The sequence below is a fragment of the Mustela putorius genome, unplaced genomic scaffold, assembly GCF_011764305.1.
Source record: "Mustela putorius furo isolate JIRA1106 unplaced genomic scaffold, ASM1176430v1.1 tig00000275_pilon_pilon_pilon, whole genome shotgun sequence".
In the NCBI taxonomy this organism is placed as follows: domain Eukaryota; kingdom Metazoa; phylum Chordata; class Mammalia; order Carnivora; family Mustelidae; genus Mustela; species Mustela putorius.
This window is the reverse complement of record NW_025421341.1, coordinates 10,733,937-10,753,777: the sequence shown is the minus strand read 5'-3', so window position 1 is coordinate 10,753,777 and position 19,841 is coordinate 10,733,937. Positions and strand designations below refer to the sequence as shown.

General features: G+C 37.3%; 1 protein-coding gene across 3 annotated transcripts in view; it reads right to left on the bottom strand.

Moving 5' to 3' along the window:
* The window catches only part of PARD3B (par-3 family cell polarity regulator beta), a 1,046,368-nt gene that overhangs the window by 360,239 nt on the left and 666,288 nt on the right, over nt 1-19,841 (bottom strand). For 2 of the 3 annotated variants that reach the window (XM_004764207.3, XM_004764213.3), the window contains exon 16: nt 12,540-12,584. The exons of the other annotated variant lie outside the window; for it this stretch is intronic. In XM_004764207.3, coding sequence (XP_004764264.1) covers nt 12,540-12,584 — 45 coding nt within the window. The remainder of the gene's footprint in view (nt 1-12,539; nt 12,585-19,841) is intronic. 3 annotated transcript variants of the gene reach the window in all.

The following is a 19,841-nucleotide window of genomic DNA, read 5'->3' as shown; positions in this document are numbered from 1 at the left end:
GATCAAGGTGATGCTGGCCTCATAAAATGAGTTTGGAAGTTTTCCTTCCATTTCTATTTTTTGGAACAGTTTCAGGAGAATAGGAATTAGTTCTTCTTTAAATGTTTGGTAGAATTCCCCCGGGAAGCCGTCTGGCCCTGGGCTTTTGTTTGTTTGGAGATTTTTAATGACTGTTTCAATCTCCTTACTGGTTATGGGTCTGTTCAGGCTTTCTATTTCTTCCTGGTTCAGTTGCGGTAGTTTATATGTTTCTAGGAATGCATCCATTTCTTCCAGATTGTCAAATTTATTGCCGTAGATTTGCTCATAGTATGTTCTTATAATAGTTTGTATTTCTTTGGTGTTAGTTGTGATCTCTCCTCTTTCATTCATGATTTTATTTATTTGGGTCCTTTCTCTTTTCTTTTTGATAAGTCGGGCCAGGGGTTTATCAATTTTATTAATTCTTTCAAAGAACCAGCTCCTAGTTTCGTTGATTTGTTCTATTGTTTTTTTGGTTTCTATTTCATTGATTTCTGCTCTGATCTTTATGATTTCTCTTCTCCTGCTGGGCTTAGGGTTTCTTTCTTGTTCTTTCTCCAGCTCCTTTAGGTGTAGGGTTAGGTTGTGTACCTGAGACCTTTCTTGTTTCTTGAGAAAGGCTTGTACCGCTATATATTTTCCTCTCAGGACTGCCTTTGTTGTGTCCCACAGATTTTGAACCGTTGTATTTTCATTATCATTTGTTTCCATGATTTTTTTTCAATTCTTCTTTAATTTCCCGGTTGACCCATTCATTCTTTAGAAGGATACTGTTTAGTCTCCATGTATTTGGGTTCTTTCCAAACTTCCTTTTGTGGTTGAGTTCTAGCTTTAGAGCATTGTGGTCTGAAAATATGCAGGGAATGATCCCAATCTTTTGATACCGGTTGAGTCCTGATTTAGGACCGAGGATGTGATCTATTCTGGAGAATGTTCCATGTGCACTAGAGAAGAATGTGTATTCTGTTGCTTTGGGATGAAATATTCTGAATATATCTGTGATGTCCATCTGGTCCAGTGTGTCATTTAAGGCCTTTATTTCCTTGCTGATCTTTTGGTTGGATGACCTGTCCATTTCAGTGAGGGGAGTGTTAAAGTCCCCTACTATCATTGTATTATTGTTGATGTGTTTCTTTGATTTTGTTATTAATTGGTTTATATAGTTGGCTGCTCCCACATTGGGGGCATAGATATTTAAAATTGTTAAATCTTCTTGTTGGACAGACCCTTTGAGTATGATATAGTGTCCTTCCTCATCTCTTATTATAGTCTTTGGCTTAAAATCTAATTGATCTGATATAAGGATTGCCACTCCTGCTTTCTTCTGATGTCCATTAGCATGGTAAATTCTTTTCCACCCCCTCACTTTAAATCTGGAGGTGTCTTCGGGCTTAAAATGTGTTTCTTGGAGGCAACATATAGATGGGTTTTGTTTTTTTATCCATTCTGATACCCTGTGTCTTTTGACAGGGGCATTTAGCCCATTCACATTCAGGGTAACTATTGAGAGATATGAATTTAGTGCCATTGTATTGCCTGTAAGGTGACTGTTACTGTATATGGTCTCTGTTCCTTTCTGATCTACCACTTGTAGGCTCTCTCTTTGCTTAGAGGACCCCTTTCAATATTTCCTGTAGAGCTGGTTTGGTATTTGCAAATTCTTTCAGTTGTTGTTTGTCCTGGAAGCTTTTAATCTCTCCTTCTATTTTCAATGATAGCCTAGCTGGATATAGTATTCTTGGCTGCATGTTTTTTCTCGTTTAGTGCTCTGAAAATATCATGCCAGCTCTTTCTGGCCTGCCAGGTCTCTGTGGATAAGTCAGCTGCCAATCTAATATTTTTACCATTGTATGTTACAGACTTCTTTTCCCGGGCTGCTTTCAGGATTTTCTCTTTGTCATTGAGACTTGTAAATTTTACTATTAGGTGACGGGGTGTGGGCCTATTCTTATTGATTTTGAGGGGCATTCTCTGAACCTCCTGTATTTTGATGCTCGTTCCCTTTGCCATATTGGGGAAATTCTCCCCAATAATTCTCTCCAGTATACCTTCTGCTCCCCTCTCACTTTCTTCTTCTTCTGGAATCCCAATTATTCTAATGTTGTTTCGTCTTATGGTGTCACTTATCTCTCGAATTCTCCCCTCGTGGTCCAGTAGCTGTTTGTCCCTCTTTTGCTCAGCTTCTTTATTCTCTGTCATTTGGTCTTCTATATCACTAATTCTTTCTTCTGCCTCATTTATCCTAGCAGTTAGAGCCTCCATTTTTGATTGCACCTCATTAATAGCTTTTTTGATTTCACCTTGGTTAGATTTTAGTTCTTTTATTTCTCCAGAAAGGGCTTTTATATCTCTCGAGAGGTTTTCTCTAATATCTTCCATGCCTTTTTCGAGCCCGGCTAGAACCTTGAGAATTGTCATTCTGAACTCTAGATCTGACATATTACCGATGTCTGTATTGATTAGGTCCCTAGCCTTCGGTACTGCCTCTTGTTCTTTTTTTTGTGTTGAATTTTTACGTCTTGTCATTTTGTCCAGATAAGACTAAATGAACGGGCAAGTAAAATACTAAAAGGGTGGCAACAACCCCAGGAAAATATGCTTTAACCAAATTAGAAGAGATCCAAAATCGTGAGTGGGGAGAAAGGGGATAAAAAGAGGTTCAAAAAGGAAGAAAGAAAAAAAAAAACAAAAAGAAAAGAAAAAGAAAAGAAAAGAAAAGAATTTTTAAAAAAAGAAAACACCTAAGAAAAATGTAAAATATATATATATATATATTAGATAAACTAGTAAAAAATCGTTAAAAAAGAAAAAGGTAACAGTTAAAAAAAAAAATTTTACCCGAAGGCGAGAAAAAAAAAAAATGAAAAAGAAAAAATTAAATTAACTGCAAGACTAGAAAAAATCACAGGAAAAAAGCCATGAGTTCCGTGCTTGGCTTTCTCCTCCTCTGGAATTCTGCTGCTCTCCTTGGTATTGAAACCGCACTCCTTGGTAGGTGAACTTGGTCTCGGCTGGATTTCTTGTTGATCTTCTGGGGGAGGGGCCTGTTGTAGTGATTCTCAAGTGTCTTTGCCCCAGGCGGAATTACACCGCCCTTACCCGGGGCCGGGGTGAGTAATCCGCTCGGGTTTGCTTTCAGGAGCTTTTGTTCCCTGAGCGCTTTCCGTAGAGTTCCAGAGGACGGGAATACAAATGGCGGCCTCCTGGTCTCCGGCCCGGAGGAGCCGAGAGCCCAGGGCCCCACTCCTCAGTGCGCCCTCAGAGAACAGCGCCCAGTTACTCCCGTCTGCCTGACCTCCGGCCGCGCTCCGAGCTCACCGAGCCTGCGACGGGTTCAAGGTAACACGGAGCTGCGAGCTTACTGTCAGCTCTGTCTCTGTAGCCGGCTTTCCCGTTCCAATACCCGCAAGCTCTGCGACACTCAGACACCCCCGATCCTTCTGTGACCCTGCGGGACCTGAGGCCACGCTGACCCCGCATGGGCTTCGCCCCGGTTTAGCCTCTGGAGCGATGTCCCTCAGCGGAACAGACTTTTAAAAGTCCTGATTTTGTGCGCGGTTGCTCCGCCGCTTGCCGGGAGCCGGCCCCTCCCCCCCGGGGTCTATCTTCCCGTCGCTTTGGATTCACTTCTCTGCCGGTCCTACCTTTCAGAAAGTGGTTGTTTTTCTGTTTCCAGAATTGCTGTTCTTCTTCTCTTCGATCTGCCGATGGATTTTCAGGTGTTTGCAATCTTTAGATAAGCTATCTAGCTGATCTCCGGCTAGCTGAAGTAGTCTCGGCCTGCTACTTCTCCGCCATCTTGACTCCTCCCCCCCCATATGATACTCTTAATAGATGCTGAAAAAGCATTTGACAAAGTACAGCATCCTTTCTTGATCAAAACTCTTCAAACTGTAGGGATAGAGGGTACATACCTCAATATCATCAAAGCCATCTATGAAAAACCCACAGTGAATATCATTCTCAATGGGGAAAAACAGAGTGCATTTTCCCTAAGGTCAGGAATATGACAGGGTTGTCCACTCTCACCACTGCTATTCAATGTAGTACTAGAAGTCCTAGCCTCAGCAATCAAGACAACAAAAAGAAACAAAAGGCATCCAAATCGGCAAAGAAGAAGTCAAACTCTCACTCCTTGCATATGATATGATACTTTATGTGAAAATCCAAAAGACTCCACTCCAAAACTGCTAGAACTCATACAGGAATTCAATGAACTGTCAGGATATAAAATCAATGCACAAAAATCAGTTGCATTTCTATACATCAAGAGCAACACAGAAGAAATAGAAATTAAAGAGTTAATCCCATTTATAATTTCACCCCAAACCATGAGATACCTAGGAGTAAAGCTAACCAAAGAGGCAAAGAATCTGTACTCAGAAAACTATAAAGTACTCATGAAAGAAATTGAGGAAGACACAAAGAACTGAAAAAATATTCCATGCTCATGGATTAGAAGAACAAATATTGTGAAAATGTCTATGCTACCTAAAGCAATCTACCCATTTAATGCAATCCCTATCAAAATGCCAGCAACTTTTTTCAAAGAAATGGAACAAATAATCCTAAAATTTATATGGAACCAGAAAAGATCCCGAATAGCCAGAGGAATGTTGAAAAAGAAAGCCAAAGTTGGTGGCATTCACAATTCCAGACTTGAAGCTCTATTCCAAAGTTGTCATCCTCCAAACAGTATGGTACTGGCACAAAAAGAGGCACATAGAACAATGGAACAGAACAGAGAGCTCAGAAATGGACCCTCAACTCTATGGTCAACTAATCTTTGACAAAACAGGAAAGAATGTCCAATGGAAAAGAGACAGTCTCGTCAACAAATGGTGTTGGGGAAATTGGATGGTTCCCCGCAAAAGAATGAAACTGGACCATTTCCTTACACCACCCACAAAAATAGACTCAAAATAGATGAAAGGCCTCAATCTGAGACAGGAATCCATCATCATTCTTGAGGAGAACACAGACAGCAACCTCTTTAACCACAGCTGCTGCAACTTCTTCCTAGAAATCTTGCCAAAGGCAAGGGAAGCAAGGGCAAAAATAAACTATTGGGACTTCATCAAGATCAAAAGATTTTGCACAGCAAAGGAAACAGTCAACAAAATCAAAGATAACTGACAGAATGGGAGAAGATATTCTCAAATGGCATATCAGATAAAGGGCTAGTATCCAAAATCTGTAAAGAATTTATCAAATATGACACCCAAAGAACAAATAATCCAATCAAGAAATAGAAGACATGAACAGACATTTCTGCAAAGAAGATATCCAAGTGGCCAATAGACACATGAATAAGTTCTCAACATCTCTCAGCATCAGAGAAACATAAATCAAAACCACAGTGAGATACCACCTCATACCAGTCAGAATGGCTAAAATTAACAAGTCACTAAATGACAGATGTTGGTGAGAATGCAGAGAAAGGGGAACCTCCTACGCTATTGGTGGGAATGCAAGCTGGTGCAGCCACTCTGGAAAAAAGCATGGAGATTCCTGACAAAGTTGAAAATAGAGCTACCCTAGCAACCACACTTTGGGTATTTACCCTAAAGATAGAAATATAGTGATCCAGGGGCGCTTGAGTGGTTCAGTGGACCTCTGCCTTTGGCTCGGGTCATGATCTCAGGTCCTGGGATCGAGCCCCGTGTCGGGCTTTCTGCTCGGCAGGGAGTCTGCTTCCACCTCTCTCTCTCTCTCTGTCTGCCTCTCTGCCTACTTCTGATCTCTCTCTCTGTCAAATAAATAAAAAATAAATCTTTAAAAAAAAAGAAAAGAAAAGAAATGTAGTGATCCAAAAAGGCATATGCACCCAAATGTTTATAGCAGCAATGTCCACAATAGCAAAATATGGAAAGAACCTAGATGTCCATCAACAGATGAATGGATAAAGAAGATGTGGCATATATCTCAATGGAATACTATGTAGCCATCAAAAGAAATGAAATTTTGCCATTTGCAACAATGTTAATGGATCTAGAGAGTATACTATGCTAAGCAAAATAAGTCAATTAGATAATGAAAATTATCATTTGATCTCTCTGATATGAGGAATTTGAGAGGCAGGGCAGAGGGTCATGAGGGGTAGGGAGGGAAAAAAATGAAAAGAAGATGGGATCGGGAGGGAGACAAACCATAAGAGACTCTTGATCTCATGAAACAAACTGAGGGCTGCTGTGGGGTGATGGGGATAGGGATAGGGTGGCTGCGTTATGGACACTGGGGAGGGTATGTGCTATGTGAGTGGTGTGAAATGTGTAAGCATGATGATTCACAGACCTGTACCCCTGGGGCAAATAATACATTTTAATTAAAAAATTACTTTCCTTAGGAAACCACTGTTCCAAGGAGAATAATAATATAAAACCTGGATCTAAACTAAGCCAAGATTGGAGCTAAGCCAAGCCAAACACTTCTGAGATCAGCAAATCCCCAGAAAAAGACACGTGACCAATAAATATTTGCTTTTGGTTTTGTTACGCAGCATTGACGTAGCAACAGCTGACTGATAAACAGAGAATCCAATCGGATCTTCTTCCTTACTCACCCACTGAGCTAATTTTTAAAAAAATCTCAAAGCTTTATTTCCTAAATATGTTTTACCTTTCTTTCCATTTCCATTGTAATTCACTAGAATTTATGTCCATATCATCTCTTATCTGGACTACTGCAATGGTCTCTTAACTATTCTCAGTTTTTTGTTTTTGTTTTTGTCCTTCAAGTCACCACAGCCAACAGAATAATAGTACTACAATATAAAACTCGCCAACTCTCTCCTTTATCAGTTTGGATTCTCTAAGCCTGTAGGATAAAATTCACATTTTTCTGTTTGGTAGGGGTTTCACATGAGTTAATCTCCTGCCTACTGGCTCAGCATAGTATCTGTTACTCTCCACTTGCATTTGTGACACAATGAATTGCTTATAGTTTCATGAACATACCATCATGTTTTAAGTTGTCATAACTTTCCATATGCCTGAAATGTGTTAGCTCATTGACCATTTTTGTTTCTTAAACTTCTATTTATCTTTCAGATCTTTCCCTGGAAATATTTCCTTTCTGAAACATGACAGCCATCCCCCAATCCCAAGCAGAATCAAGCAGTATTTCCTCTGTGAGGTTTCTGTATTATACTCTAATTTCACATACAGATGCTAAACCAATATTTAATTAGGCACTTCTATGTCTTTCTCCTCTACCAGTTCAAAAATTTTTTTCTACGACAGAGACCATGTCATATGTCACTTTGTATCCCCAGCACTTGATATATAACACCTGTCACAGAATGGGCATTTAATAAACATGAGTGGAACTAAAATAATTAATTTTGAAATTTGATTTGTAAAAACATGTAGACTCTATTTACACATGAAATTCAGAGATGCACACACCTGCACCATATTTGAATAGCAATGAATCAAATCTCACTTCTAAAAAGACTGATATATTTGTTTCTAATCCAATTTGATTCACTGAATTTTTGGGACCAGAGTATTCAGTAACCTTTTACCACATAGGCTGCTTTATAATCAAGTTTGTATAGGAAGAAGCCTATACATATTGCTATTTTTTAAAAATAACATCCTGAATCTCAGGAATGTAAACCAAGCGGGAGGATGTGAGAATGTATATATTTCTTGTGTCTAAAGGTATATTTATCCAACATAACAAGTGACAAAAGCTTAGAAAGTACCTCATAAAGATTTTTGTTCAAATGTATAACCATATCGTGTTACTTTAACCAACTGAAGAGAAAAGAAACAGAGTTTAAGTCCACTATCCACTAACTCTAAGATTTAGTTCCTCATCCATAATAGCCAAAAAAGGCCAGAAAAAAATCCAATTCAGACTGATGAAAAATGACTATATCTGGTGCTCCAAATTTTAAATGCATACTCAACAAAATTTATGAAATGTCATTTAATAACACATTGCTCTTGTATTAAAGGGATTATCTGATCACCTTCTGCTTTTAAGAGTTCTATCTCTTTGGAAAGATCTAGAGATTTCTTTGGCCACACTCGAACATTCTAAATATAAAGTTTACACACAATGCATTTAGAACAGAATGTAAGGTCTGCCAAGTTAGCAACTTACATATTAAACTTTCAGCCTTTGCCATAAGGATGCACATCCATTCACATTTGCTGTGATTTATACATAATACATGCACATCACATGCATATTTTCTCTCTTATACATCTCTTAACTTGGCCCACACTTCCATATAAATATATAAATACACATACATGCAGGGAAACAAAGTCAAGAATCATCAGATGAAATGTCCCTCTCAAGCTCACCAAGTTACAATTGTTTCCTAGAGAAATTATTCGTATGGTGTTCCTTGTTCAGTCATAGGTTACAGAAGGTAAGAATTTATGAGCTATTTTGATATGTGTATCATGTCTTCCAACTAGATGGTATTCTTCTCAGTCGCTGGGACTGAAGTGTTAGACACATGCTGGTGGAAGATTGGCTAAAGCATGGGCTTTGCCACACAGTATCTAGGGTCATAAGCTCATCCCATGCTAGTTACAAGTCAGGAGAACAAGTACTAAAACACCCTGAGCCTCAGCTTCCTTACTAGTAAAACGTGTTAAGATATCCACAAACTTGGTGGCTGCAAGGCACCTATACAGAGTTATCTCCCTAGACTGTTTAATGCATATTTGCTCATTAATTGATAAACTTATCTCAGAAAAGGTCTGGACTGACTGCCAACCATTACTTTTACAGACTTGCCTGCTTTACAGCTATATAGACAGGTGTTCTAGAATGTACGAAATTAAAATAGAAATAGGAAAGCTTTTTAGTCCATTTTGCTAATTAATATGTCAGAGCTCATAAAGAAGAACTCATCGGCTTTCTTCAGTACTGCATCATCTTAAAGAGCTGGGTCAGCAAAGATCTCCGCAGACAGTCAATACATATTAAAACAGCTCCAAGCAGTAAATCAAAACAAAAAAATTAAGACATAGTAAAAAAGTAAAATTTATAAGTCCTTTCTGACTAAAACGTGGAGGAGCTTTATGCTATTAGTTTAGGTGCCAGCTCAGTATCTAGGGGAAAGAAAAGCAATGATTCCTTCGCAGATATAGTTTAGGAGGCTGTATAGTCAAAATTAAAGCATAATTTTAAAAAAGCTATGCCAAATTTGATGTCATTTTCTTTGGATTCTAATGTTCCCTCAGAATACTGATATCATTAAAAATTGCTTTCATCGCTTAAAATATACACTTTGCTGAAGTTTTTTTTTTTAACCCCCTGCATTTACTAAAATTTGGATTTTGTCAAAATTTTGTCAATGAACAAGATAAGGACACACATTTTTTATTTTTAAGGCTCTCTGAAACTAGCGATTTTTCTTAAAGGAACCCACTAAAAGGCATTTTGTTCCTAACCTCTCTGGGTAGGTCTCCACACTCCAGAGACATTAATTCCTCTCATAGCTGGAGGAGGACCGTACAAGATTGACAACAGAACATCCTGCCAGACATCCCACCTAAGGCATGAGATGCTACGCACTCGGGGAACCCCTGAGGTAGGTCGTTAGAAAAATCTCAAGAATACTGAATTGATTCCAGAAGGGGTAAGGGTACACTACATTTTAGGTCGAAAATATTAGAAAGATTTATCTTACCTGAGCCTTTGATTTAATCTGAGCTTTGAAGAACCAACCATTTAAAAATTAAGCCAAGGAAAGGGTGCCAAAAATATTGTCACAAATTTGGGAGGTTCCCAAACCAGACCAGCAGATGGAACTTGGCACGGAATGGCTCTCTACACACTAAGTAGCTGACTCAGAAGAAACTTTAACTCAGATGAATGTATTAAAATGTTGACTATCACCCCAAATAAGATGGATGATAGATTCAGGTCAGCACATACAATTTAATTTAACTTCCTGATGGTCTTGGATAGTATGAAAGCTGCCCACATTGCTATAATTAAAAAGAGACAGAGGGAGATACTCTTCCTTTTTAGCAAAGAGATATCACTTTTTCACTTAAATATTCTGGAGGAAAGATTTGGGGAAGGAAAAGGTAAAATGAAAAGACAATGAATGATCTCTTTTAACACTGGCAAGAGTATGACCATGGAACATTAGACATTATAGTCCTGCTGTTAACTTGCTTACTGGTCACAGACTATACCACACAGAGGCTACAGTTATATATTAGTTGAATTTTCAAGATGACTTTAGTAAATGAAAGATGTTACCAGTAGCAAAAGGATCCTTAATCCTCTTTTTCCATCACGGTCCCCTCCTCAGAAACTACTCTGCCTAAATGCTACACGTGTAGGGGAGTTGCGGGTTACATGAGGGATGAGTTTTTTGAGGATCGTTATAATTCAAGATGAATTTTCTAAAACAAATAAATATAAAAAATGGAAGAGGGTATATTCTTGAGTATATAAATTTATAAACTTAGTTGTAGATTTTTCTTTAATGCTGCTTTATATTTTCTCAGGATGGTCTCTACTGTTTTAGAGTGCTCTCAATTCTAGAGTATAGAATTTTAGGTAATTGGTTAGCCATCTATCTTGGGTTTTCTCACATGCCACTTTTGCTCCAGAGTGAGCTATGTTCTGGTTGTTCTCAGCATTTCCACTGATTCCACAGGTGGCCAGTGAAAAGCTCAATGACACCGTGATAAGGTTGGACGAGGACTTGGAAATGTAAAATGGTGAATGTTGTACTAGTAGTTCATTAAGCATCAGAAATCTTTAAAACACCTGATATATTTAAAGCAGCATGGTTCATATTATATAAAAGTTAACCTGACAGGTTTAAAATTATGCCATATTTGTCATTTTTTTTTTCAATTTGGAAATTATTTCAAGTTTCATACTTTGGGTAATTCTTTTTTACTGTGTTTTATATCACACTATATAAAAGCATATCATTCAACTTAGTAACATACTGTAGTGATATGCAAAGGTAACAATGTTCTCATTTAAAAAGAGGACCATTAACTTTCAGTCACTGGCTGACAGAAACTTGTTTGGAAATTAAGATCAGAATAAGATTAGATTTTCTGGAAAAAAGTCAGAAAGTTTATTTGCTCATTTGAAAAAAAAAACAGATTGATAAACAGTCTTAAAAACTGGTTTTTGTGTGTGCGTGTGTGTGTGTGTGTGTGTGTGTGTGTTTTAACCTTGAAGCCCATACCAGTACATAGAAAGGCTTTAATCTTCAAGTCTTAATCTGTGTAACAGAACTAACGATAAGCGGTACCATTTAGGATATACTGAAGATGAAAATAATATAGGCTATCCTTGGGATTCCTTGGTCATGAGAACTTCCTTTTCAGGCTCCCCAAAATATTTCCAGTATTGGAGAATTTAAAGGACAAGGATGATGGGGGAAGGCAACACTGCAGTTTAGCGCTCTCAGAGAAATCTTTTCCTTCACGGGGATCTAACCTCTTAGGCTCTTTATTAGGAGAAGCAGAAAAGAAAAAAAAATCTAAGAGTTGTGAACCAGCCCTTCCCTGCTGTTCTCACAAGAGAATCTGGAAAAAGAGGAAAAGAAAAAAAAATCATAATCTTGCCTTGGAACATGATGGAAGTAATGAGGCATCAAGGCCACTTACTGCTGGAAACATAAGTAGCACATAAACACAGGAGACACTTGGTGACTGGAAGGACTTCCTTTGTTTCAGAAACAGGGGGATGTCAAATTGTAACTCTTCTGTTATTTGGAGTGGCAAACCTGAGAGTAATATGGATACTCTTCCCCAAATAATACACCCTTAGAGGAAAGGGATCACTGTAGTATTTGCAAGCTTGGTAGCTCTAAGTGTTTTCAACGAATGCGGAAAACAAACAAACAAACAAACAAAAACAAACAACAATGAAGGACAAGGGGGGAGAAGAAAAACCACTTGGCAGTGAAGAAAAAGCTTGGATTTTCGACTGGAAGGAATCTCCCACATAACAGAGAAAGACCCAGGAAACTCACAGAAATCCTTGCGGACTCTCCAGAGAACCTGTAGGAATGAGGGAGCTCATTCCTCAGTCTAAAGAAAGATAAAATGGCCATCTTGGGTGTGATCTTCTTTGATGACAAGCAAAAAACCTATTCCTTTTTTGAGGAGAAATGACCAGATTTGTTCTGGAGCTCTTTGTTCTGCCACTGTAATGTGAAAGTCATCATGGGAAAGAGTTTCAAACTTTCTTGGATTTTCCTTATAATTCTTCCTTCTTGTTGTTTTAAGTGTTCAGCTGGCAAGCAGGTTTAAGATTTTCGGTTTTATAATTATTAGTTTTTGGAAACCTTTATCCTTTCCTCTCAAAGATTTTGAGTCAGCATACATTATGCCACTACACACACAGCCAAGCAATACTTCATCTTTGTGGAAGTCAGAGACATCTCATGTATTAATTAGCAAGCCTTTCAGTGACTAGTGGATGGAAATAGGTTCCAACTGCTACTCGAACACAGCCAGCAATTTCCAGGAAGGAGAATATAAAGTCAGTTACAAGGAGTTTCTTACCCGATTTGTGAGCAGCCAATGAGTGGACTTTGCTTTCATCTGACACTGAGAAGAAATAAAAGAGACAAGGATCAGGCCTGCTTGTAAATCAGCCATTTTTTGAACAATAAATTAAAATAAATTCATAAGAAGTTAAATCTTCTACTGGAAAAAATTTGAGAAGAAAAACTGTTCCCTGGCCTACCTGGGCACCTCATATCTTTTGGTAGATATTTAAAAGGCAACTATGAAGATACATCTCTCTCTCTCTCTCTCTCTCTATATATATATATATATAATATTCATATATTTATTATACACACACCTTAGATTGTCTCTGAATATAATTTTATTTTCTTTTAATTTTCAGTACTTTCAGCTCTGTTAATTAGGTTATTGTTTTCATGAGTGCGAAAGGAGAAAGTAAACTCATGGGCCTGGAGATGTGTAATATATAATAAAATTTTTTGAGTGTCATATATATATATGTGTGTGTGTCTGTATATTCAATACTCAAGAACTAGACTTCTATATCTGGAGTAAAAGGGAACAGATTTACAATCTCTCTTGAAAAAAAATTAAATACATAAAACAGGAAGCAGTGGCAATCCAGGGATTAGACATTAGGCAGCAGAGATAAAGCGAGTGAGGTAAATCCTGTAACTGCTCCAGTTCGTTGCCTGGAGAAAGTTTCCAGATTGTGGTATAGCGAGGGAAACAGAGCAGAACCTTCTGATGCCCCAGCCTGAGCACATGGACCTGGGTGTCCAGGGAAGATAAGGCAGATGCCAGTTGCAGGCAGAGAACCGGAGAAGAGACTTACTCAGAACTCTTGCTGAGATCTGCTGAAGATCTCCGTATTTAGCTGAATATACTGATTATCACACACACGTGAAGAAATTGCCTAAGACCTGGGCAAGAACTATCCAAAAGTATAATGGGAAGAGTGAATGAAGTTCACACAGAGCTGGGAATAGTGCCTCATCCTAATAGCCAGAGTAAAGATTCATAATTCAGGGCCATGGGGAAGAAGACAAAGAACCCTGCTTTGGTAGTGGGGGAAAAAAAAAAAATCAACCCTAGATTAACATGGCTCTGATGAAATATGCAAATTTTTGAAAGTCACAAGTCACCAAAGGTTATGTAGGAAGAAATAGAACATCTGAATGGCCCTATAGTTTTTCTTGTTGTTGTTTTTAATGAATTTGTAGTTAAAACTGCCCCCACCCCACCCCCCACACACACCAAACTCTAGGCCCAGAAGGCTTCACTGGTTCTACCACACATTTAAGGAAGAAATCACACCAATCCTCAGAAATGCTTTCAGTAAATTCAGAGGAGGGAATACTTCTCAGCTCATTTTAGGAGGCTGGAATGGTGCCGAAACCAATATTCCACAATGACACTATATGAAAGCTATTATCCAACATCTCTCAAAAATAGAGATGTGGGGTTCTTAATCCTTAAGCTCTCTGCACGGGTTATCACTTCAATATACAACAGTAGTTGTCCATTATTTGCTATGTGCCGCTGGCTATGCTGGTCTATAAAAACCTGGTGCTCAAGGATTGAGCAATGAGAAGTGAACTCTGCTGACAAAGAAGACCCCCTCCATTTTGCCTAACACTAGAGGCCTCAGAGGAGTATGTCCCTCCTTCCTTTGCCTGCACCATTCGGTCGTATTTCACCAACCCGGTTATTATACACAGATCGTTCCACTATTTATTTTCTAGACAACAACACTACTTGTCTGTGATTCTCCTAGTATTTTATTAACTTCTTAAAAATCTTATCAGACTTTTCTTCATATTTCCAGTTGGATATGTCAGTCCATACTCATCAGTTCTCCAATTGTGGGCCAAATTCTGGCTTTTTCAGGTCTAAAAAAAATGTACAGTAGAATCTATAGTACAAATAAAAAAGTAGTAGAAAACGATGATGATTTTAAAATAGTAACACTAGTGGCTAATACTTATACAGCACTTGTAATGTGTAGGTTCTGTCCTATGTACTTTAGGGCTAATAATTCACTTAATCTTCATGATGACTATAAAGATGGATACTATTATTATCTTTACTTCACAGATAAAGAAATTGAAGTATGCCTCCAATGTGGAGGATTGAGAACTTAAATGTTGCACTCTTAACCACTCCATTATACTGGTGATAAGTCATAGAAGAATCAGTTATATATTCTTTGAATCAATCAGTTGCATGAATAGAAGAAAACACTTGACAAAAACTTACATGTTAGAAAACTATTATCCTTTTTATTTGAATATATGTTATTAATAGAAATCTTTCTGTGGTGATAAAAATCAAGTGTTAGCTATAATTTTGTTTAATATGTTTGGAAATTTAGCATTCTAATGGGTTTTAGCTAAAATATTCTCCCTCACTTCACAAGTGAGAAATCATCTGAGTTAAAATTTCAACTTGGAAACTTACTAGTCATATGCAATTTATTTGAACTCCCTGAGCCCCAATACCATCATATATAAAATGAGGATAATATTGCTTCTTCCATAGGCCTGTAGTGAAGATTACATGTGTAAGTTTATGCAAAGTACTTAGAAGATCATTTAGTAAGTGCTTAATAAATACAGACTACTATCATCATTATTAAGCGGGACCTATATAGAAAGGAAGAATAACATGCCAGCTAATAACGAGATAGATATGAGTTGAACGTCAGCTTTTCCAGGCAAGTTACTAAGTTGTTTTCAACCTTAGTTTCCCTGTGTAAAAGGTTTAGATAAAAACACACCATGAAGAGATGTGGGAGAAAATGACAAAAATAGACGAAAGCATCGAGCACTGTGGGCCAGGTACAGATTTCTCAATAAATGAAAACTTTTGACACATAAAAACTGTGAGAGTGGTAAAGGTTGTGCATTTGATGATGGTGGTGGTGTTTATGGTTTCACTTCCTGGGATTACAGAGGAACAGAGGGGGAAAACACTTGAGAGAATACAATGCCTTCGGGCAGGAATTTTGAAATTGTTCTCTCACGGATAACCCAACGCCCACAGCAGGGTTAACCTCTCAGCTCACCTGTCTCCTAGTTCATCTTGTAGTGGAAGAAAGGCAAAGGAAATACGGTTTTCAGACTATATGTTCTTATTATGTGCAGTTATTCTGGAAAAGGGATTCATACAAAGATTTTATTATTTTGCATTTGTCTTTTTTCTTTGACAGACATAAGCTATCCCATTAAATCTAAGCCAATTTAAGTATTGCAAATTCCTCAACCATATTAGGTTAACCATGGTACTTCCTTAACTTTTTGACTGCACACTCTCTATTATTCTAAGTGGGAATACTTATCATTATTTTAATTGACAATCTGAAATTCTTTAGAGCACTATTTCAAAAAACAGTATAGAAAATCCAAATGGCTGATAGGCATAAAAATTAGGGGTCTTTCTCCAAAATATTCAGTGACACAGATGTCTATCTTTAGGACAGAAGATAAATGAATAAACATAATGGAAAAGAGAAGGGACTTTAATGACTTATTTAATAGAATACACTTTATTTAAAGGTTAAATTGGGAACAATCATCCTTTATGCACATGCTTAGTGCTGGGAAGTGATTTAAATAAGAGTAGCAAATGAGAAAATGAGGTAAAATTATACACACTACCACCAGTTTTTTAAAAAATGACAAGTGTTATAATTAATACTCAACTTCCTTTATAACTCAGATTACCTTTGAGCTACTCTAAGGTGTATCTCTTGGGACTGGAGCTTAAGTCTACTCATTTCACTGCATAATATTTGGATAGCACAGCGATTGGAATAGTAGCAGTAGGAATATGACAGGTGTGTCATTTCAGACTAAAACCTTATTTATAAGAGATTGAAAAATGAGTGGAATGGGTGTTGTAAAGGTCTTCCGTTCTAAAATGGTGAGGCACCAAATGCATCTAGTTAGAGAGTGCTGATGGATCAAGACTCAAAAGTTTCTTGTTCTGGTTCTGATGACGGATTCTTTTTTGTTTGTTCATTTTTTTCCTTTTCTTTTGTGTTTCTTTTCTTTTTTCTTGTTCAAGTTTCCAGAGCCTATTATATTCCTTTTCTTATCCTTCAGTTTTATCCAAGGACAGGTACTACTTGCTCTTGATTACTTAAAGGGATATTACAGGAATCAAAGCATTATCGGTGAAACGTGGAAACCTTCTGAAGATGAAATTCATGGACATTTTTAGTGTAACTGTTATTAAATACTTAGAGAGCACTGGGGCTTGCTCTTCTTATCTCTGAATTTATTTGGATAATGGGATTTCTGTACTAAGCTCATGCTTCTTGGCCTTCAACTCAAGATTGATGGACACTGATTTAATTCTTGTAAAGTGCTTTATAAGGAGGACACTCTTGGGTTTGGATGTTTGTTAATTCCCTGGTGCATCCTCTCGTTCAGGAAGACTTCCTTGGGAAAACAGAGCAGCCTCATGGCCTCTGTTTCTAGCTGTCTTTGCTGTAGTCTTTTAAAGCTAATTAGAATTGCTCAAAACTTAGACCAACTTTTTTAAAACTGTGGATAAACACGCAGTGTCTTTTGATTTAATCTCAACCAGGATCATTGTTAGAATTGAGAGAAAGCATAAACTCAGAAAATAAGGGGAGAAAAATCTGTGAAAAAGATGGCACTCTGAGAGCTTATTAGCAGCAAACATTAAAGTGCTTATAATACATACATTGGATTCCCAGTAGGATACATTTATACTAGTACAGTGATCACTTAGAATATTTTATTCTTTTGTCAAGCTTTCTCATACACTTCAAATGCATTCTCACTGGGGGAAAACAATTCTCTTGCTTATTGATAGCATTTGATACACATTCTATAACATAAGTGACTATTAGGGGCTGCACTTGCTTAATAAAAATTTGCAGAACAGTGGCAGATTTGGTAAGTTAATGGGCCCCATATGCTCTACTTAAGCTGACAGAAGACAGTATACTGCTAACATGTACAAATCTCTTCAGATAAAAACTGCCATCAGCTACAGTTACTCTTTTTGAGAATGCCAACACTATGTCATGAATGGGAATATGCAAATGTGTTCAGATTCCCACTACTTCCTACTGAGATACTGTGGTGCAAAGCAGTACTCTTAAATATGATGCAATGCTTGCCTTGTACATACAGAGTTCTGTTTCATCTAATTTCTACTTCCATGCCTTTGACATAATAGAGATTGCAGTTTTGAAGGTGATGTTTGGTACAATAAAAATCTATCTTCTAATGAGGCCATAAATACTTCTCTTTGGATAGTTTGCTAGGAAACTAAATACCAAGTAATTCCTCGATGGTTGATAAACTTGTTTTCAAGTGATGTCCCTTCAGAACTTAAAAAAAAAAAAATTTGGTGTAGTTGCCAATATTAAGAATCAATTTTCTTCTCTTTTAGTAAATCAATTTCTGTACCACTGATTGATTTCCAGAATTTCTAAGAAATACGAACTTGTTTCAAGTTGTAAATTAAGTTCTCTTCTTAGTAACCATGAGCTCTTACAGCATTAATTTATAGTGTTTTCTTATGTCAATGAGCATTTGGGATCCTGCTTCTCCTCGGGGAGACTTTTTGAGTTTTCAGCACTATTAATTCTTAAATGTGGAAAAATTCTTCCGTCTCTTGAAACAAACAAACAAACCCCGCAAAACTAAGGAAACAAATCAAGGCTTTTGCTGAAAAGAGAGTTAGGGAATTAATGTAAGATGATGATATAAATTTTTATCTCACCATTTCTCTTAGCAAGCTTCCCCTAAAGCACAGCTTTGATGATAAGCTAACTGGAACTCAACAGTGGAAGTTTTCTTCTGATATTATAGGGCATCCCTCAGTTACAGTATCATGAGATAGTTACCCATCTCTTCACAGGTTCACAACTTTTCAGGGATCTCTTCTGAACTCCCTTTCTCCATGAATCTTAGGAGATCTTAAATCTAAAGTTAGGAAAATCTAACACTCTATGTTCTTTATAATATTGTCTTGAACTCATTAAAGAACATCGGAAAAACAAAATCATTCCTTCATAAATTGATTAAGTCATTTGTTTTGAATCTATGCAATAAATACAGTCTTTCTAAAGAAAATCAAATACTTGATGCTGGGGTTTAATAAGGAGAGACAAATAATACATCGATACAATGCAATAACTACTATAATAAAGTAATAATAGTATAATATAGGAAGAGGAATAAGCTTTAGGAATACAGTAGGTTAGACAGACAGACATGATGATCCACAAAAGTAAATAAAGGTTTTAGGGGGCTGAATGTTTAAACCAATTAGTGTCTTTGACAACTTTTAGCACCTGGGGCATCATTTTTAGTCATGGATAGGGAATAGCATGAAAAGAGTTGAAGAGATCAAGCTTTGATGTCAAAGGGACCTGGACTGTGACACTAATTACATATGTGGCTATGGATTAATTACTTAGTCTTTTTCAAGCTTACTGAACTCATTTGTAAAATGTGGACACTGCCCCTTACTTCCAGCATGGGGCAACTCAGAGCATGGCAAAAACTCATCATGAAATCGAGCAGGAGCAGGGCTCACAAAAAATGATTCTGATCACCTTTTAAATACCACCATCTTTGCTAGGTTCTTTGCATTTCTCTGCACAGAAGTATATTTCTGAACAGGCTACGCAGCTTCATGCATCTGCACGATATACAAATAGCACATCAAATTCCTTCTGAATTATCATGAAAATTCATTCATTCTCCCGCTCTGCACATATGCTTTTAGATTCCATTTAAATGTCATCTTCTCCAAGTGATCTTCCTAGGCTGAGCTAAGGGAACATCATTTGTAAATTTTTCAATTATTTGTGTATGGATCTGTTGTACATTAAAATATGAAAACTTTAAGGAAGGTTTATGTCTTGTTTTTCCTTGTTACCTTCGAATCATGCTTAGCACTTCTTATTCATGTTTGTTGAGTGAATGGATGCAGAATACGGAGGAGTAAAGAAAGCAGCAATTTGAATATGTCCCTTTACCATCGGGCTCTAGGCTAATGAATGGGGCATATGTTTAGTGTGTTCTGTATATGGTTATATGAATGTTGAAACACACGTGTCTACAAACCCAGGAAAATTCCTGTGGTGTAATTTGCAGACTCAATCCTGGCAAGGAAGGAGTAGGAAAAAGTTACTGAGTCCAATTCCAGCATAGGTCTAGAGAAAGAACAGAACACAGTAGAACTGTTTGGTGTAAATATCAACTCACATATATTTAAAGTGGTGAACTGCAGAAAAAAATAGAATTGGTAGAATAGTCATATCCTAGTGTCCTTCTCTAATCAATG